The following is a 21,568-nucleotide window of genomic DNA, read 5'->3' as shown; positions in this document are numbered from 1 at the left end:
GTGAGTGGGCCGGCCAGGCCTGGGGCCCCTAGGGCAAGTGCTCCCAGAGAGGGTGGGGCGGGCGCGGCCAGGCAGTGGGGCGCCAGCCAGGATGTGCCTCTGAGCAGGAGGTGGGTGCTGGCTGGGCCCCAATTCCCCCACCCTACCCTGAAGTCCTGGGGAGGTGCCCCTTTAGAGGCAAGCCCAGCCCTTTCAATGTGCTTGGTGAGAGCTTGGCAGCGTGTACCCAGATTCAGGGCGAGTGGGGACCCAAAGCAGGCTCCTGGTCACAGTATAGGCCCATGTTGTGGGCATGGGGACAGGGGTCTGCACATACAGAAGCCAGGCCAGCCTGGACACAGCGTCCATTGGCGCCCACCCACCCCTCATCTGGCAGGCTGAGGCTCCCCCAAATGTCAGCCCTCATCAGGGTGCAGCCTGAAAGGATTAGGGGATCACCCAGCTGGGGGCTTCCCAGAGGAGCTGTGTAGCAATAAAACTATGCAGCCCAGACTACCCCTGCCAGCCTGGCCCTGTGCCCAGCTTAGCCATCCCTCTTCCAGCTGGCATGAACATGAGCCCGGTCTCCAGGCTGAAGAAGACTTGGGCCAAAGTGAAGACAGCTAAGTTTTTCATCCTCGAGGTAAGCAAGGCTACTGGGCTGCTGGGGGCCACCAGCATCCCCAGGACACAGTTGCCCGAATGCCTCCCTGTCTTCTTGCAGCACCAGATGGACCCAACAGGCAACTTCTGCAACTATAGAACAGCCCTGCGAGGGGCAGCCCACCGCTCCCTGACTGCCCATAGCAGCCGGGAGAAGGTAAGTCAGAGGCTTGCCTGGCCCTCAGAGCTCCTCCCTGCTCTGGACCACCTGGGCTCAGGAGAGCTGTATCAGAGATCCTAGGTGGGGACTGGAAGGTCACTTGGTCCAATCCCTGCCCTTCTACAACCCCTGTAATAGATAGTCATGCCATCTTGCTTGAATGCCTCCAGTATACGGAACTCACCATTTCCCCAAACAGATCAAGACACTCCCTAGCAGCTCTAACTGGTAGCTAGATGGATGGATGGGTCAATGGAAGAATGGATGGAAGGATAAATAGATGGGTGGAAGGGTGTGAAGAGGGGAGGGAGGAAAGATGGAAGGAAGAGTGGAAGGCTAGAGGTTGGAAGGAAGGTAGAGGGAGGAAATGAAGGAGGGGAGGAAGGGAGGAAGTTTGGAGGTGCTGTCGCAGCCCTCCAGTGCCCCAGGCCAAAACTTTGCGGCCAGAAGTTCACTCTGCTCTCTTCCTGCCTGTGGCTGGCTCCTTCCGCCCCTCCCGCTCCCCTCGTCTCTGTCGTGAAGCCCCTCCACACAGGTCTCTCTGGGTGACCTCCGTGTTGAGCTGGGTTCCGATGGAACCGCTCAGGTCCAGAGAACAAGGGCACAGGTTTACAGTCGTGAGGACGCACAGAAGTGGTGAAAAATTCTCCCACATGGGAGATGCTGCCACCCTGAGGACCGCTCCAACGGCCCTGCCTCCAAGAGGCCTGCACCAGGCACCCGAGGGGCCGCCTCTGTCCCCAGAGCCCCACTGCCCTGGATCCCCACCCTCCATCCATCTCAGCAGGGCTCCCATTCCAACTCCATTTAGCCCTCACACCCCGGAACTGGACTAGGAACTCAGCACCACGGTGAGGGGCTGCAGATGGACGGAGACCACCCCACCTCTGGGCCCAGTAAGGAGGAGGGCAGGACAGGGCTCTGGAGCAGAGCCCGCTGGTCCTGTCCTGTGTCCACTGCTTACCACTCTATGAGCTCGTATAAGCTACTGTACCTCAGTTAGTAAAGAATCTGCCTGCACTGCAGGAGGCCCAGATTCAATTCAGTTTGCCTGGGACTGCCCCAGGCTTAGCACCACAAGTTCTGCATTCCAGGAAACTCCTGTTGCCGACAAACCCTAGTGAGCCTGGCTCTGGCCCTGGCTTAGTGGTCACTAGCTAGGTGACCTTGTCCCAGGCCCTGACACTCCATGGGCCTCAGTTTCCCCTGCTGCCCTGCCCAGCTGAGCCAGCCACGCTTCGATGCTGTGCCGAGTGCTCAGTGCTCAGCTTCTCACCTCCAAGCCCTTGTCAGCTCGGATGGGGAATGATCTAGGCATTCCCCGAGCCAGAAGTGCCAGGACTTGAGGGACGGGCTGGAAGCTGGCTGTAGCTGGACTGGCCCCACGGGCCCAGCTCTGGAGCCTGAGGGCAGAGCAGATGTGTTATTTCCTGTGCTGGCAAAGCACAGCACATAAACTAGGTAGCTTACAACAACAGAAATGTCCTGTCTCACAGTGCCAGAGGCCTGAGGCCAAAGTCAAGGTTGGCAGGGCCACGCTCTCTCCGGAGGCTCTATGAAAGGATTCTTCTTTGCCTCTCCTGGTTTCCGATGGCCATATGCATTCCTTGGCTAGTGACTGCATCACTCCTACCTGTCTCTGTTTTCACATGACTGTCTGAAACAGATAGTATATGTCCAAATTTATCTCTTTTTATAAAAGTACCTGCCCACATAATCCAGTATGACCTCATCTCCACTTAATTCCATCCATAGCAAGACTGTATCTCCAAATAAGTTCCCATTTGTAAGCACTGGGTTTTAGGACATGAACATGCCTTTTCTGAGGGGCACAATTCAATCCACACATAAGGTAGACCCAACTGACCCCCAGCAGTAGTCTGAGCTGTCAGCAGCTGGTCTCCTTTCTTGTGCTAAGTGCTAAGTCACTTCAGTCATGTCTGACTCTGTGTGACCCTGTGGACTGTAGCCCACCAGGCTCCTCTGTCCATGGGATTCTCCAGGCAAGAGTACTGGCATGGGTTGCCATGCCCTCTCCAGGGGATCTTCCCCGCCCAGGGATTGAACCCGCATCTCTTACATCTCCTGCACTAGCGGGCAGGTTCTTTACCACTAGCACCACCTGGGGTCACCAGGTGTAGAATAAGGAGGGAGAAACAAGACATCCGACAGTGAAACAGACACCTGGCCCTTCTCAGGCTGAGTGCAGAAGCCTGTCCCTTCAGGAGCCAGAGTAGGGATGTTTCCTGGCCTTGCCCTGATATGGTGCGATCAGATCTTTAGCTTCAAGAAAGACATGGAATAGCACATTGTTAAATATATTTGTAAAAGAGGCCACAGAGTTTTACAGCAGATGATTCACATTCCATTTTTTTAATTCATAAAACCAAAACTGTTTAAAAAAAATTATTCTATTTCCATCTATTTATTCCAGTACTCTTGCCTGGAGAATCCCATGGATGGAGGAGCCTGGTAGGCTACAGTCCATGGGGTTGTGAAGAGTTGGACACAACTGAGCGACTTCACTTTCACTTTTCACTTTCATGCGTTGGAGAAGGAAATGGCAACCCACTCCAGTGTTTTTGCCTGGAGAATCCCAGGGACGGGGGAGCCTGGTGGGCTGCCGTCTATGGGGTCGCACAGAGTCAGACACAACTGAAGCAACTTAGCAGCAGCAGCATTCTTGTTTTAATATTTATTTTATATTTAGCAGTGTGCTCAGCACACACCATTCCTCCTGGGGCACATGATTGGGGAGGCCTGTCTGTGGACCCGTGATCCATGGGGGGAGGCTCCCACTGGCCTCTCCCAACAGACGATGGGAGAAACGTCCAAAGACCACTGAAACTGCATCTTTCCCTCGGCCCCAACGTGAGGGGGGAATGGCATTGTATATCAGCAGGAGCTCAATGAGCACTGGGGTCTCATGGGGCCTGGGAAAAAATAGTCTTGCTCCAGTTTGTGCCTCCTCTGTGGTTTCCACATTGCCCACCCCCATGGTGCATACTAAGTAGTCTATAACCCGTGGATCTCTGAGACTGGGCAGCCTTGCCCGGGAAGTCTCTCCTGCCCTCTGCATGAGGGTATCTGAGGGCCCTGGGGCAGGGGGCTGCTGACACGGCTGCCTCTCCCCTGTGCAGCCACTGTGGGGAGGCCAGCTAAGGGCTGACCTGCACCCTCTCCCTTCCAGATCGTCATCCCCTTCTTCAGCCTGCTCATCAAGGACATCTACTTCCTAAATGAGGGCTGTGCCAACCGCCTCCCCAACGGACATGTCAACTTTGAGGTAGGGTCCAGGCCCTCGGAGGGCCTGCCACCAAGTTAGGCAGACTGATAAGAGCTCCCCGAGCTGGCCCCGAGTGGTTGGATTAATGTAGGGCTCTGAGGCAGAGTGCAGCAGTTTGCAGCCAGCATCAGGGTGGGACTGTTGGGGTCCCTCTGCATCTTCCGCAGGAAGAAACTGAGGCTCATGACCATGTGGATCCCCACTCTGTAGAGGCCTTGTGCCCAGCACAGGTGAAGTAGCATAATTTTCAGTCCTTAAGAAGCATCAGGCTGGTGAGAGAGAGAGCCATGCAGATCCATGGTGACAACTGACGAGGTGCTGTGACAGGAGCCGCATAGGAGCACAGTTCAAGGTCAGGAGAGGCCTTCCAAAGGACGGGCCCTTAGCAGCAGGAGGAAGTGATCAGGCAAAGTGGAAAGAAGGAGATAAAGACTTCCTCTCCCTCTGCAGATAACATCACTGGCAGCTCAAGTGTTCTTCCTCCCTCTGCAGATAACATCCATCGGTCACAGCAAGCTCAAGCTCTTTTAGTGCAAGTGTTCTTCACTCCGTGTCTGACCCTCACAGACTCAGGCAGCACTGACCTCAGGGGGCAGGCAGGCTAGTGGCAGCAGATGGTCACTGAGGCATCGCATGAGCAGGGGCACAGGCTAGTAGTGGGCTGTTATCCATCAGATGGTCACTGGTCACAGCAGCTCAAGTCCCCAAGCAGATGGTTTAGTCAGACAGAGCAAGGGGGCAGGCAGATGGTCACTGGCAGCAGATGGTCACTGAGCAGGGACAGGCCAGTGATCTAGTGACAGCAGATGGTCACTGAGTCAGACAGAGCATCGGATGAGGGGCACAGGCTAGTGGCAGCAGATGGTCACTGAGTCAGACAGAGCATCGCATGAGCAGGGGCACAGGCTAGTGGCAGCAGATGGTCACTGAGTCAGACAGAGCATCGCATGAGCAGGGGCACAGGCTAGTGGCAGCAGATGGTCACTGAGTCAGACAGAGCATCGCATGAGCAGGGGCACAGGCTAGTGCAGCAGATGGTCACTGAGTCAGACAGAGCATCGCATGAGCAGGGGCACAGGCTAGTGGCAGCAGATGGTCACTGAGTCAGACAGAGCATCGCATGAGCAGGGCACAGGCAGTGAGCAGATGGGGTCAGACAGGCTGAGTGGCAGGCAGAGCAGGTCACTGAGTCAGACAGGGGCACAGGCAGTGACAGCAGATGGTCACTGAGTGAGCATGGCAGGGGCACAGGCTAGTGGCAGCAGATGGTCACTGAGTCAGACAGAGCAGGGGCACAGGCAGTGAGCAGATGGGGCACAGGCTAGTGGCAGCAGATGGTCACTGAGTCAGACAGAGCATCGCATGAGCAGGGGCACAGATGGCTGAGTGACAGCAGATGGTCACAGCAGATGGTCAGACAGAGCATCGCATGAGCAGGGGCACAGGCTAGTGGTCACAGCAGATGGTCACTGAGTCAGACAGAGCAGATGGTCATGAGCAGGGGCAGCAGGCAGGCTAGTGACAGCAGATGGTCACTGAGTCAGACAGAGCATCGCATGAGCAGGGGCACAGGCTAGTGACAGCAGATGGTCACTGAGTCAGACAGAGCATCGCATGAGCAGGGGCACAGGCTAGGCTAGTGACAGCAGATGGTCACTGAGTCAGACAGAGCATCGCATGAGCAGGGGCACAGGCTAGTGGCAGCAGATGGTCACTGAGTCAGACAGAGCATCGCATGAGCAGGGGGCACAGGCTAGTGACAGCAGATGGTCACTGAGTCAGACAGGCATCGCATGAGCAGGGGCACACAGTGACAGCAGATGGTCACTGAGTCAGACAGAGCAGATGAGCAGGGGCACAGGCTAGTGACAGCAGATGGTCACTGAGTCAGACAGAGCATCGCATGAGCAGGGGCACAGGCTGACAGCAGTGACAGCAGATGGTCACAGGAGTCAGACAGATGGCATCGCATGAGCAGGGGCAGGGGCACAGGCAGCAGATGGTCAGTGACAGCAGATGGTCACTGGGTCAGTCAGACAGAGATCGCATGAGCAGGGGCACAGGCTAGTGACAGCAGATGGTCACTGAGTCAGACAGAGCATCGCATGAGCAGGGGCACAGGCTAGTGACAGCAGATGGTCACTGAGTCAGACAGAGCATCGCATGAGCAGGGGCACAGGCTAGTGGTAGCAGATGGTCACTGAGTCAGACAGAGCATCGCATGAGCAGGGGCACAGGCTAGTGACAGCAGATGGTCACTGAGTCAGACAGAGCATCGCATGAGCAGGGGCACAGGCTAGTGACAGCAGATGGTCACTGAGTCAGACAGAGCATCAGCAGATGGTCATGAGCAGGGGCACAGGCTAGTGACAGCAGATGGTCACTGAGTCAGACAGAGCATCGCATGAGCAGGGGCACAGGCTAGTGGCAGCAGATGGTCACTGAGTCAGACAGAGCATCGCATGAGCAGGGGCACAGGCTAGTGACAGCAGATGGTCACTGAGTCAGACAGAGCATCGCATGAGCAGGGGCACAGGCTAGTGACAGCAGATGGTCACTGAGTCAGACAGAGCATCGCATGAGCAGGGGCACAGGCTAGTGACAGCAGATGGTCACTGAGTCAGACAGAGCATCGCATGAGCAGGGGCAGGGGCACAGATGGCTAGTGACAGCAGATGGTCACTGAGTCAGACAGAGTCAGACGCATCGCATGAGCAGGGGCACAGGGGCAGCAGATGGCTGAGTGACAGAGCAGATGAGCAGGGGGTCACTAGTGACAGCAGATGGTCAGAGTCAGACAGAGCATCGCATGAGCAGGGGCACAGGCTAGTGACAGCAGATGGTCACTGAGTCAGACAGAGCATCGCATGAGCAGGGGCACAGGCTAGTGACAGCAGATGGTCACTGAGTCAGACAGAGCATCGCATGAGCAGGGGCACAGGCTAGTGACAGCAGATGGTCACTGAGTCAGACAGAGCATGCAGGGGCACAGGCTAGTGACAGCAGATGGTCACTGAGTCAGACAGAGCATCGCATGAGCAGGGCACACAGGCAGGGGCACAGTGACAGCAGATGGTCACTGAGTCAGACAGAGCATCGCATGAGCAGGGGCACAGGCTAGTGACAGCAGATGGTCACTGAGTCAGACAGAGCATCGCATGAGCAGGGGCACAGGGGGCAGCAGATGGTCACTGAGTCAGACAGAGCATCGCATGAGCAGGGGCACAGGCTAGTGAGGCAGATGGTCACTGAGTCAGACAGCATCGCATGAGCAGGGGCACAGGCTAGTGGCAGCAGATGGTCACTGAGTCAGACAGAGCATCGCATGAGCAGGGGCACAGGCTGGTCAGCAGATGGTCACTGAGTCAGACAGAGCATCGCATGAGCAGGGGCACAGGCTAGTGGCAGCAGATGGTCACTGAGTCAGACAGAGCATCGCATGAGCAGGGGCACAGGCTAGTGGCAGCAGATGGTCACTGAGTCAGACAGAGCAGAGCAGGGGCACAGGCTAGTGACAGCAGATGGTCACTGAGTCAGACAGGCATCGCATGAGCAGGGGCACAGGCAGGGCACAGGCTGAGTGACAGCAGATGGTCACTGAGTCAGACAGAGCATCGCATGAGCAGGGGCACAGGCTAGTGACAGCAGATGGTCACTGAGTCAGTCAGACAGAGCATCGCATGAGCAGGGGCACAGGCTCGCATGTGCAGCAGATGGTCAGATGGTCACTGAGTCAGACAGAGCATCGCATGAGCAGGGGCACAGGCTAGTGACAGCAGATGGTCACTGAGTCAGACAGAGCATGAGCAGGGGCACAGGCATGACAGCAGATGGTCAGGGGCAGGGGCACAGGCTAGTGACAGCAGATGGTCACTGAGTCAGACAGAGCATCGCATGAGCAGGGGCACAGGCTAGTGGCAGCAGATGGTCACTGAGTCAGACAGAGCATCGCATGAGCAGGGGCACAGGCTAGTGACAGCAGATGGTCACTGAGTCAGACAGAGCATCGCATGAGCAGGGGAGTGCAGCAGATGGGGCACAGGCTGATGAGCAGTGCACAGGCTAGTGACAGCAGATGGTCACTGAGTCAGACAGAGCATCGCATGAGCAGGGGCACAGGCTAGTGACAGCAGATGGTCACTGAGTCAGACAGAGCAGCATGAGCAGGGGCACAGGCTAGTGAGCAGATGGTCACTGAGTCAGACAGGCAGCAGATGAGCAGGGGCAGCAGGCAGAGCAGATGGTCACTGAGTCAGACAGAGCATCGCATGAGCAGGGGCACATGGTCACTGACAGAGCAGGGTCACAGGAGTGACAGCAGATGGTCACTGAGTCAGACAGAGCATGATGAGCAGGGGCACAGGCTAGTGACAGCAGATGGTCACTGAGTCAGACAGAGCATCGCATGAGCAGGGGCACAGGCTAGTGACAGCAGATGGTCACTGAGTCAGACAGAGCATCGCATGAGCAGGGGCACAGGCTGAGTGACAGCAGATGGGGGTCAGACAGAGGCATGAGCAGGGGCACAGGCTAGTGACAGCAGATGGTCACTGAGTCAGACAGAGCATCGCATGATGGGCACAGGCAGTGACAGGGGCACGCATGAGCAGGGGCACAGGCTAGTGGACAGCAGATGGTCACTGAGTCAGACAGAGCAGATGAGCAGGGGCACAGGAGTGACAGCAGATGGTCACTGAGTCAGACAGAGCATCGCATGAGCAGGGGCACAGGCTAGTGACAGCAGATGGTCACTGAGTCAGACAGAGCATCGCATGAGCAGGGGCACAGGCTAGTGACAGCAGATGGTCACAGGCAGAGTGAGCAGGGGCACAGGCAGATGGTCATGGTCACTGAGTCAGACAGAGCATCGCATGAGCAGGGGCACAGGAGTGCAGCAGATGGTCACTGAGTCAGACAGGCTGAGCAGGGGCACAGGCTAGTGGCAGCAGATGGTCACTGAGTCAGACAGCATCGCATGAGCAGGGGCACAGGAGTGCAGATGGGGCACAGGCATCATGAGCAGGGGTGCTAGTGACAGCAGATGGTCACTGAGTCAGACAGAGCATCGCATGAGCAGGGGCACAGGCTAGTGACAGCAGATGGTCACTGAGTCAGACAGAGCATCGCATGAGCAGGGGCACAGGCTAGTGGCAGCAGATGGTCACTGAGTCAGACAGAGCATCGCATGAGCAGGGGCACAGGCCAGCAGAGTGACAGCAGATGGTCACTGAGTCAGACAGAGCATCGCATGAGCAGGGGCACAGGCTAGTGACAGCAGATGGTCACTGAGTCAGACACAGAGCATCGCATGAGCAGGGGGGCACAGATGGCTGAGTGACAGAGCAGATGGTCACTGACAGCAGATGGTCACAGACAGAGCATCGCATGAGCAGGGGCAGGCAGGCTCAGTGAGTCAGCAGATGGTCACAGGAGTGAGCAGATGGTCACTGAGTCAGACAGAGCAGCATGAGCAGGGCACAGGCTAGTGACAGCAGATGGTCACTGAGTCAGACAGAGCATCGCATGAGCAGGGGCACAGGCTAGTGACAGCAGATGGTCACTGAGTCAGACAGAGCATCGCATGAGCAGGGGCACAGGCTAGTGACAGCAGATGGTCACTGAGTCAGACAGAGCATCGCATGAGCAGGGGCACAGGCTAGTGGCAGCAGATGGTCACTGAGTCAGACAGAGCATCGCATGAGCAGGGGCACAGGCTAGTGACAGCAGATGGTCACTGAGTCAGACAGAGCATCGCATGAGCATGAGGCATGGGGGCACAGGCTAGTGACAGCAGATGGTCACTGAGTCAGACAGCATCGCATGAGCAGGGGCATGAGCAGATGGCACAGGCTAGTGGAGGCTAGCAGATGGTCACTGAGTCAGACAGAGCATCGCAGTGCAGATGGCAGGGGCAGGGGCACAGGCTAGTGGTGTCAGACAGCAGATGGTCACAGGAGTCAGACAGATGGTCACTGAGTCAGACGCATCGATGAGCAGGGGCACAGGCTAGTGACAGCAGATGGTCACTGAGTCAGACAGAGCATCGCATGAGCAGGGGGCACAGGCTGAGTGACAGAGCAGATGGTCACTGGAGTCAGACAGAGCAGATCGCATGCATGAGCAGGGGCACAGGCTAGTGACAGCAGATGGTCACTGAGTCAGACAGAGCATCGCATGAGCAGGGGCACAGGCTAGTGACAGCAGATGGTCACTGAGTCAGACAGAGCATCGCATGAGCAGGGGCACAGGCTAGTGACAGCAGATGGTCACTGAGTCAGACAGAGCATCGCATGAGCAGGGGCACAGGCTAGTGATAGCAGATGGTCACTGAGTCAGACAGAGCATCGCATGAGCAGGGGCACAGGCTAGTGGTAGCAGATGGTCACTGAGTCAGACAGACATGAGCAGGGCACAGGCTAGTGAGCAGATGGTCACTGAGTCAGACAGCATGAGCAGGGCACAGATGGTCACAGATGGTCACTGAGCAGGGTCAGCATCGCATGAGCAGGGGCAGGTGGCAGAGTGACATGAGCAGGCTAGTGACAGACAGACGATGGTCACTGAGTCAGACAGAGCAGTCATGAGCAGGGGCACAGGCAGTGGCAGCAGATGGTCACTGAGTCAGACAGAGCAGCATGAGCAGGGGCACAGGCTAGTGGTAGCAGATGGTCACTGAGTCAGACAGAGCATCGCATGAGCAGGGGCACAGGCTAGTGACAGCAGATGGTCACTGAGTCAGACAGAGCATCGCATGAGCAGGGGCACAGGCTAGTGACAGCAGATGGTCACTGAGTCAGACATGAGCAGGGGCACAGGCAGTCAGCAGATGGTCACTGAGCAGCAGATGGTCACTGAGTCAGACAGAGGCATGAGCAGGGGGCACACAGGCAGCAGATGGTCACTGAGTAGCAGATGGTCACTGAGTCAGACAGAGCATCGCATGAGCAGGGGCACAGGCTAGTGATAGCAGATGGTCACTGAGCAGGGGCACAGGCTAGTGAGAGCAGAGTCAGACAGGGGCAGCAGGGGCACAGGCTAGTGACAGCAGATGGTCACTGAGTCAGACAGAGCATCGCATGAGCAGGGGCACAGGCTAGTGATAGCAGATGGTCACTGAGTCAGACAGAGCATGAGCAGGGGCACAGGCTAGTGATAGCAGATGGTCACTGAGTCAGACAGAGCATCGCATGAGCAGGGGCACAGGCTAGTGATAGCAGATGGTCACTGAGTCAGACAGAGCATCGCATGAGCAGGGGCACAGGCTAGTGATAGCAGATGGTCACTGAGTCAGACAGAGCATCGCATGAGCATGAGCAGGGGCACAGGCTAGTGATAGCAGATGGTCACTGAGTCAGACAGAGCATCGCATGAGCAGGGGCACAGGCTAGTGATAGCAGATGGTCACTGAGTCAGACAGAGCATCGCATGAGCAGTGACTCCCAATCCACAGGAAAGCAGGGGCTTTTCTCCTGCAAGTGGGCCAGCCCTACCCTGGTACAGCCCCACTCATTCTCCAAGTGGTAGCAGTTCTGGGTTGGACCCTCACTCTGTCCAGTCTCAGTCTCTCCCACCATGGGACAGGGCTTCCACCATGACCACACAGAGGGCCTGGGAGGCGTGGACATGCAGCAGGGCTGGCCAAGGGCTCTGCCGCTACCTGCTACTGACAGGGCCCACAGCGAATGCCTGGACTGTCTCACCTGGAGCTGCCTCTGCTGTGGCCTCACCTGGACACCCCAGCAGGTCTTCACATGCTACCCACAGGCCTGATGACCCCTGAGGGCTGGGCATAGCTGGACGAAGCCCAGTCCAGCAGGTGGCCTGGGTGCCGCATCCCAGGGGAACAGTCCAGGCTGCAGGCAACAAGGAAGAGGCTGGGCTTGGGAGACCACAGGGGCTAAGGGGCCAGGGAGTTCACAGTGCACACCCTGTCTTTTGTCTTTCTTGAATTGGTCCTTATAACCAGGGCCTAGGAGGAAGGGTGGGTGGTTGGACAAGAAGGCAAGGTACCTAAGTGGCCGCAGATCCCTGGGCATGGGCAGTGGGGGCTAGAGGCAGACACCAAGGCTGATCAGAGGAAGCCACAGAGTGGGGTTCTCACCCAGTCACACCTTTGTATTTAAAAAGCCTTCTTTAAGTTAGCAGATTTAAAATTTTAAATAAATGTATTTAAATTTTACTCAAAATTCTACTTCAATGAGTTAAATTTTATTTAAATACATTTATTTAAATGCATTTACATCTCAGACTTACAGGGATATATCAGTTGCCATAAGTTGAGATAACCACAAAAATAAGCAGAACGAAACTAAAGCAGTAGTCACCTCTAGTAATGCACTGCCTGCTGATGGCCATAGCCCAGGACTGCCCTTTCCCCAAGACAAGAAAGGGGGATGAGCCTTAGGTATTGGGTGTAGCAAATTCTTCACAGAGAATAAAGAGAGATGACCAGCATCCAGATTTCCTGATGAGTGACTGTCATTTTCTGCCCTGTGATCCACTCTGCCCGCACTAGAAGCAGGCCTCACTGGGAGTGATGAGAGAGGACGAGCCAGGGCCAGCTCCGCTGTCACAGGTGACCTCCAGGCACTAAGGGCGCCTACACTTTATGTCTCTATGTCGTTGGCAGAAATTTCTGGAGCTGGCCAAGCAAGTAGGAGAGTTCATCACCTGGAAACAAGTGGAGTGTCCCTTCGAGCAAGACCTCAGCATCACCCACTACCTGCACACTGCCCCCATCTTCAGCGAGGATGGTAAGGCAGCCCCTGGCCTCCCTTGGCCTCAGCCGTGAAACTCGTGGGAGGTCTCTTAGTCACATCACTGTTCAGGGCCCTTGCTGTGAGCAGGGATGCGCCACACCCAAGTGTGCTGGTTCTGGGAGGAAGCAGAGAAGACGGCATCCCCCAACTGGATAATTGCTGCCCCCAGAGCACAGGACAAGGCCTGGGGAGATGCAGGTTGTGGCCCCAAGGTCAGGCTGCTCCCTGGGCACAGTTTGGACGCTGTTGGACCTTGTAAATCTGAACGATGTTTGACCCTAATTCCCTCATCAGGAAAGTGGGCATGGTGATAAAAACAGCCCTCCCAGGGCTCATGTGGGGATGGTAAAGCACCAGCCTGACTGTGGGTCTTTTCACAGCTGGTGTCTGCGTGTGTATGTATGTATGCAGTGTGAGTACTCATGTACATATGTGTGCATGTGTAATACACATCGTCATGAAATGAGGCATCCATTCTCCCAAGCACTGTTGATATCCGTCCCCTTAAATAGGTTAGCATTTCCATCTGATCATTTGTCAGATACAACAGATTTGCTTATGAATTTACTGAGTATACTCCCGGAGCTGCCTCCTCCAGAAAGAGAAAGTAATGGAGAAGCAGTCATCTGGGGCTGAGTTGATGACCTTCGCAGGGACAGTGTGGCCCCATGGTGAGCTGCTTTCTGGATGCAGGATGTCATGGGACCACACTGGGAGGACCCTGCTTAGCACACAGGAGGCCTGATCCTCATCATGGCAGGCCTTCTATACATGGACCCACACCCGTGCTCAGGAAAACATCATCCGCCAAAAATAAAAAATTAAGGGAAAGAATTTTTTAGTGACTTGCTTCTGAATTAATATTTTCAACTTGGCCATTTTATTTTTTATATTTTGAAGTTAGTAAATTTGGGGGGGTCTCACCCACATCTGGAGTCTCCCCTACCACACATAATGATAAGCTCACCAGCCTGGGTGCTCTCACCCCAGAAGCAGTGTTACCTATTGGCACCTATTGCATCTATAAAGTTGGGTAATGAGAGAAACTACTTCCTAGGGCCATGGTGAGAATTAACTGATGGGGACCAGTAAAGCCCAGTGGACTACATTCAATCAATACTGGTTGTATTCGTTTCTTATTGATGTGACAGATCACCACAGATGTGGTGGCTCAGAACAACACAAATTTGTCCTCTTATGACTACAGAAGTTAGCAAGCCTGAAATCAGTTCTACTGTGCTGAAATCGAGGTGTTGGCAGAACTGGTTATTTCTGAAAGTGTTGGGGGGAAATCCATTTCCTGGGCGTTTACAACTTCTTGTGGCTGCCTGCCTGAACTCCTTGGTTTGTGGCCCCTTCTTCATTATGCTTTCTTATACCAGCCTCTACTTCCACCATCATATTGCCTTCTGAAGTCAAGTCTCCCTCTTTCCCTCTTATAAGGATACTTGTGATTGCAGTTAGGACCCACCCAGATAATCCAGGATAGATAATCTCCTCATCTCTAGATCCTTAACTAAATCATATTTGTGAAGTCCCTTTGGACCATATTCAGGGGATTAAGACCTGTATCTCTGGGGCCATTATTCAACCTACTAATGATTATTGTCATTAGTAGAACGTGGGCAATAAAATGTCAGAGGCACATTAGGAGAGAGGTGGGGAGAGTCTAGGGGCAGGAAGAGGAGAGGTTTGGGGGTGCATTCCATTCACTCCTTTAGTCAACAATATTTCTAGAGAGTCTGCTAACTGCCAGTCAGACAGACTGCCATGAACATACAAGTAAAATCCTGGCCCTTCTGGACTGCCCTTAGAGGGAAGCATCTTCCATTTTGACCCTCCTTTCTTCCTATCCTTCCCTCCACCCTCCACCCCGACACACACACACACACACAAAATAAGGCTGAGAAAATCAAGAAAAGGAACATAAGATGTATTGGGCCCCAGTTAGGATGGTCGAAGCCGCTGACAAAAGCCTGGCCCTGCCCTCAGTCCCATCGGACCTCTCCTGACAGGACATGCTGGCAATCCAGTCAGCTCCCTGAAACAAGAGAAAATAGAGAAAATCTCAGCAGAGACATAGAATATATATGGAAGAGTCAAATGGAAATTTTAGAACTGAAAAATGCAACAACTGAAATAAGAAAACTGAACGGATGGGTTCAATCGCATAATGGAGAGAACAGAGGGAAGAAACAGTGAGCTGAAAGGCAGAACAATAGAAACTATACAGTCTTAACCACAGAGAAAAAATTGACTGAGCCAAGCCCGAGGGGCCAGTGGGACTGTAACAAAAGATGTAGCACTTGTGTGATCAGAGTCTGGGAAGGAAAGGACAGGCTGGGTAGGGTTGAAAAGTACTCACAGACGTAATGGCAAGAAATTTCCCTACGTGGAAAAGACACAGACCTACAGATTCAAGAAGCTGAGTGAATCCCAAACGGGATAAACCAAAAGAACCGATACCGAGACATATCATAATCAAACATCTGGAAACTAAAGAAAAAAAAACAATCTTGAAAGTCCCGAGAGGGAAATGACAGTACCTACAGGAGAAAAACAATTCAAAGACATCAGGTTCATCATCAGATACCACAGCCAGGGGCAGTGGCACATTTTTCAAGTGCTGAAAGGAAACAACTATCAACCCATAATTTTATATCCAGTGAAAATATCCTTTAGGAACTTACTGTAGATAAGTCAAAATGGGATTCTAGAAACTGTTCAAGGAATCCATGAGAAAAGAAGAAACACAAAACACAGAACAAAAAGAAAACAGTACATGAGTAAATAAATAAACAGGCAGACTTAAGCTCTAACATGTCAATAATTATATTAACATAAGTGATCCAAATACAGAGATTGGCAGAGTAAATTAAAAATGTGACCCAACTATATGCTGTCTACATGAAACTCATTTTCAAATATAATGATATAGACAGGTTAAAAAGTAAAATGATGGGAAAACATTAATCAAAAAAAAGCAGAAATGGCAGTATTACTATAAGATAAATTGCTTTAGAGCAAAGAAAATTTCCAGAGACAGAGAGGAACATTCAGTTCAGTTCAGTTGCTCAGTCGTGTCTGACTCTTTGCACCCCATGAACCACAGCATGGCAGGCCTCCCTGTCCATCACCAACTACTGGAGTCCACCCAACCCATGTCCATTGAGTCAGTGATATCATCCACCCATCTCATCCTCTGTCATCCCCTTCTCCTCCTGCCCTCAATCTTTCCCAGCATCAGGGTCTTTTCAAATGAGTCAGCTCTTCACATCAGGTGACCAAAGTATTGGAGTTTCAGCTTCAACATCAGTCCTACCAATGAACACCCAGGACTGATCTCCTTTAGGATGGACTGGTTGGATCTCCTTGAAGTCCAAGGGACTCTCAAGAGTCTTCTCCAACACCACAGTTCAAAAGCATCGATTCTTCCAAGCTCAGCTTTCTTTATAGTCCAAATCTCACATCCATACATGACTACTGGAAAAACCATAGTCTTGACTAGATGGACCTTTGTTGACAAAGTAATGTCTCTGCTTTTTAATATGCTGTCTAGGTTGGTCATAACTTTCCTTCCAAGGAGTAAGCATCTTTTAATTTCATGGCTGCAATCACCATCTGCAGTGATTTTGGAGCCCAAAAAATTAAGTCAGCCACTGTTTCCATTGTTTCCCCATCTATTTCCCATGAAGTGGTGGGACCAGATGCCATGATCTTCGTTTTCTGAACGTCGAGCTTTAAGCCAACTTTTTCACTCTCCTCTTTCACTTTCATCAAGAGGCTCTGTAGTTCTTCACTTTCTGCCATAAGGGTGGTGTCATCTGCATACCTGAGGTTATTGATATTTCTCCCAGAAATCTTGATTCCAGCTTGTGCTTCCTCCAGCCCAGCGTTTCCCATGATGTACTCTGCATATAAGTTAAATAAGCAAGGTGACAACATACAGCCTTGACGTACTCCTTTTACTATTTGGAACATTATGTAATAATAACATGGTCAGTCCCCCAAGAAGATGTAGCAATCCTAAATGTGTATCCACCAAGCAACAATGTTTATGAAGCAAAACTCAATAGAACTGAAAGGAGAAATAAGTAGATCCACAAGTATTAATATAATTGGTGACTTCAACACCCTCTCTTAACAACTGATATAACAACTAGGGAGGAAATCAGCAAAGACAAAGCAGAACTCATCAATACCATCCAAGAGGATCCAATGGACATTTATAAACCATTCCATATAACTACAGCAGAATACACATTTTTTTCAATTGCCCATAGAACATATACCAAGATAAACCATATCCTGAGCTACATAAGACAAAGTGCAACAAATTTAAATAACTGAAATCATGTGGCATATATACTCTGATCACAACAGAATCAAACTAGAAATCAATAACAGAAGATAACAGGAAAATCTCCAAATGCTTAGAATCTAAATAACATCCTTCTAAATAATCCATGAGTTAAGATGTCTCTGGGAAATAAAAAATAATTGAACTAAATGGAAATGCTATCAAAATTTGTGGGACATAGCTAAAGAAGGGCTGAGAGAATTTTACAGCATGGAATGCATACATTAGAAAAAATGAAACACCTTGAATCAATCATCTCAGTTCCCACTCCAAGAACCTAGAAAAAGAGGAGAAAAATAAACCAAAAGTCAGCAGAAGGAAAGAAATAAGAGCACAAGAGAGCAGAAATCAATGAAATGGAAAACAGAACAATTTTAAAAAGTTAATTAAAGAGCTTGTTCTTAATAAAATTTCCATCCTCTAGCAAAGAACATCTTGACAAAGAAAAATGAGAGAAAGACAGAAATTATTAATATTGGAAATGAACCAGAGTATCACTACAGACTCTGCCAACATCAAAAGACTCATAAGGAAATACTATGAACAACTATATGCATGTAAATTTGACAATTTAGATGAAATGGACCAATTTCTCAAAAAACAGAAACTTCCACAATTCAACATAAAATAGATAATTTGAATAGCCTATAGCTATTAAGAAAACTGAATTTTTCATTTAAAAGCACTCCAAAATGGAGTATCTGAGCCCATATGGTTATAGTAGAGAAGTCTACCAGATATTTAAAGAAATAACACCGACTCTGTACCATCTCCTTCAGAAAAAGAATGAAGAGGAGGGAACTTCCCAGGTTGCTCATAAAGCTAATATTATGATGTCAAAATCAGACAACTGATGTCCCTCGTGTATACAGATGCAGAAAATCCTTCAGAAAATACTAGCAAATACAATTCAGCAATATATAAAAATAATTATGTATCATGACTTATTCCAGAGATGCAAGGCTATTCAGTATTTAAATAGATAACAGAGAACCCAGAAAGAGACCCACACGAATATTCCAAGTGATTTTTGACAAAAGTGCAAAAGCAATTCAGTGAAGGAAAGATAGTCTTCACAACAAATGATGCAAGTGTATCCGGACATCCACAGGGCAAAAAATGAACTTCAACCTAAGCCTCACATTTTATACAGAAATTAACTCAAAATGGATCACAGGCTTGAATGTAAAACTATAAAACTTTTAGGGAAAAAAAAAAAAGGGAAGCAAGAGAAAATCTTCAGAATGTAGAACCAGACAAAGAGTTTCTTATAAAACTAAATATGCAACTACCATATGACTCGGCAGTTATTCTCTTGGGCATGTGTTTATTCCAGAGAAATGAATGTTTACATGTTTTCACAAAAACTCATACACCGATGTTTACAGAAGCTTAATTTGTTACAGCCAAAGACTGGAAACCACCCAGATGGCCTTCAGTGGGTGAATGGTTAAACAAAGTATGGTATGGAATACTATTCAGCTACAAAAAGGAATGAACCACACTGATACACACTACAGCATGGATGAATCTCCAGAGAGTTACAGAGTGAAAAGAGCCAATCCCAAAAGGTTACATACTGCGTGATTCCATTTATATAACATTCTTGAAATGTCAAAATAAAGATACAGGGAACAGATTAATGGTGGTCAGGGATTAAGGAAGGAGTGGGGCTGGAAGGGAGCTGGGTGTGGCTGTAAAAGGGCAGCATGAGGGATCCCTGTGGTGATGGGATGTTCTGCACCTTGACTATGTTAACACCAATATCCTGGTGATAATCTCGTCCTATAGTTTGGCAGTTGGTTACTGTTGGGAGACACTGGGTAAAAGGTGCATGGACCTCCCTGTATTACTTCTTACAATTGCATGTGAATCTGCAGTTACATCCCAATGACAAATTAATTCAAAAACAAAAAGCACGTGAGACTGTTGAGTGTAGAAGAGGTTATTATCAATGATCATAAATGCATAATATCACTTCATTTTCTGATTAGGTCTTTATTTGGCTTCTTATGAAAGTGAGAGCCCAGAGAACCAAACAGAAAAAGAGAGGTGGAAATCTCTAAGGTGAGTCTATGTGCCAAGACAAGGTTGGGGGGTGGGAGGGCAGGGTAGAGGGAGGGGTCGGACGCTTGGGGCCAAGTCAGAGCTGAGGGACTTCAACCATACCTGGTTGTCAGCCTCCTGGGAGGCCCTCCGTGGGGGTGGGTCAGACCAGGGTCTTAGAGGTTAGGGAGGAACTCAAGCACTGGGGTATGGAGAAAAGGTGAGGACCGTGACCCCCCAGAGCTTGAGGTTGCCTCGTGGGCAGCTGAGGTGTGTGCCCCAGGGCCTGGATCCCAGTCCACACTCATGCTAGAAAGTTAGACACGCACCATCTCTTCTTGTTCAGCCTGTTAATACAGCTGAACAAGGTCAGAAAGGAGGAGCAGCAGTGGGCTCTGAGGACTGAGCCACAAAGATGGCACATGCCCCTCTGGGGTGGGGGGTCACAGCGGGTGTATAACCACAGGCCAGGCCAGCAGGTTCTCACCACCCTCAGCATGTTTAAATCTGCAGGTCTTCTATTCTGGGGAAGACGTGAGAGGCACTGAGCTGGAGGAGGAGGAGGAGGGAGAGGAAGAGAGGAAGCCAGCCTTCTGCAGCCCTGCCTGCCCCAGCCAGCCCAGTGGGAGGCGGAGGCATTGATGCGTCACTGCTTTGCAAACTGGGATCCTGTGGCCTGCCACCTGCCACAGTGACCACACGGCCCAGGCGAACTTTCTCCACCTTTTGTGAAACCTCAGCCCTGGAAGGGCCCAGGGCCTCCAAACATATGAGGGGCACGTGCCTCGGGGGCCCTGCCTTCAGAACAGTGGTGGTCACATTGCTGGTCAGTCTGTCTGTCCTCGGCAATGATCCAAGAGGTTGGGCGGCTATGGTCTCACCCTTGCCACGGAGGTAGACACCTAGCCTGTCTCCAGGTGACCTGGAAGCCTTCATATCTCCAGCAGACATGAGAGGAGCCACAGCCCACTTGTGGCCCCTGCCATTTTACTAATGGACCCAGTCCTGCCCATTGAGATGGGCTGGTTTCTGTAGCCCTGTGTATACCCTTTCGGCATCCTGCTGGTAACAGGATAGCTTCCTGGTGACAGCTATGATGCCAGTCAGTAGGACAAATTTGAGTCACGCACGTGACCATGTGTACAGTACATTGTAAATTTTAGAGTTGGTATAAACACATTGGTATACCCTGTGTATTCACATCCACTTCACCTCTCTCACTAGTGACTTTCTGCCAGGATGCAGGGCAGTGTCCCAGTTCAGGCCCAGGAACGCAGTGACCACAGGTCAGGAGGGGGACTTGGGGGTTATTTCCATGCCATAGACCCCATATCCTGCTGAAACTTGCTGGTGCACAGTAGGTATTTGGTGAGCTCCAGTGAGTGGATACTGACAGCCATGTGTGAGGCCAGATGCCTCACTTGTTTGAGTGACTAGTGATGGAGTCGGGGAGGACCCACAGCCCACAGGAGGTCCTCCAGTGGGCTCTCACTCTGCCCTTCACACACTGAGCCACATTTCTGGGCCTGGAGCAAATGGGTCATGGAGCTGCTGAGCCCCCACCTGGCATGTGACCAGGTCACCCAGTCAAGAAGTCAGGGAGTGTGATGGGCACCCCCATTCCTAGTCAGGGTCTGAGCACAGAGGACCATGTTGAAGATGCACTGATGCATCCTGGCCAGCTCCTGACCACATCAGGCCTCTCAGAGTCCAGACCCAGCTCAGCTGGGACTGGCCTCAGCTGTCTTGGCAGTGTGGCCTTTGGTCCCACCTTGGGGACAGGCAGAGACAAGACAACCAACACCCCAGACGCCTCCCCCAACTCAAAGAACTCTGCCTGATGAACCCAGGACCTCAGCAAGGATCCTGCAGCCTAAAGAGGCATGGGAGTGTGCCTGTTCAACTTGAATGGAATCTGCTCTACTCGAGACCAGCCTACCCCTGTCCATCCGAGACCCCACAGAAGCTGAGGAGTACAGCGGGTAGCAGAGACGATCTGGGTTTCAGTCAGGCCCAGGCTCCCACCCTGTCTCACACCATATCTAAGCTCTCCACAGGGGTGGAGGTGGCGATATGGGGCCAAACCCAAGGGTTCCTGGGGGTCCCAGAAGCTAACTAGAAGCACTTCCTGATCCCCTCAGGCCTGCCTAGCACACTCTCAGTGTCTGGCATCCCCTGGGGCAACACTAGACCAGACTCCTAAAGCCATCAGCAGGGACCATGCATGCGCCCCAGTCGCGCAGAGCACTGCCTGTTGGAGGTCAGGGCAGGTGCACAGAGCAGGTTAGTGGCCTGGAGATGCGATGGCAGGTCCA

At 51.7% G+C, this 21,568-nt stretch overlaps 1 protein-coding gene across 2 annotated transcripts in view; it reads left to right on the top strand.

Moving 5' to 3' along the window:
• RASGEF1C (RasGEF domain family member 1C) overlaps positions 1 to 21,068 on the top strand; it is a 128,716-nt gene extending 107,648 nt beyond the window's left edge. For both annotated transcript variants that reach the window (XM_070374806.1, XM_070374805.1), the window contains 6 exons: positions 543 to 622; positions 704 to 799; positions 3,993 to 4,088; positions 12,718 to 12,841; positions 19,202 to 19,274; positions 19,767 to 21,068. In XM_070374806.1, coding sequence (XP_070230907.1) covers positions 543 to 622; positions 704 to 799; positions 3,993 to 4,088; positions 12,718 to 12,841; positions 19,202 to 19,274; positions 19,767 to 19,791 — 494 coding nt within the window. In that variant the 3' untranslated portion in view covers positions 19,792 to 21,068. The remainder of the gene's footprint in view (positions 1 to 542; positions 623 to 703; positions 800 to 3,992; positions 4,089 to 12,717; positions 12,842 to 19,201; positions 19,275 to 19,766) is intronic.
• The last annotated feature ends 500 nt before the right edge of the window (positions 21,069 to 21,568 follow it).

Source organism: Bos mutus, chromosome 7, assembly GCF_027580195.1.
Source record: "Bos mutus isolate GX-2022 chromosome 7, NWIPB_WYAK_1.1, whole genome shotgun sequence".
NCBI classification, from domain to species: Eukaryota; Metazoa; Chordata; class Mammalia; order Artiodactyla; family Bovidae; genus Bos; species Bos mutus.
Note: the sequence above shows the minus strand (reverse complement) of the source record. Positions and strands in the feature narration are given on the sequence as shown.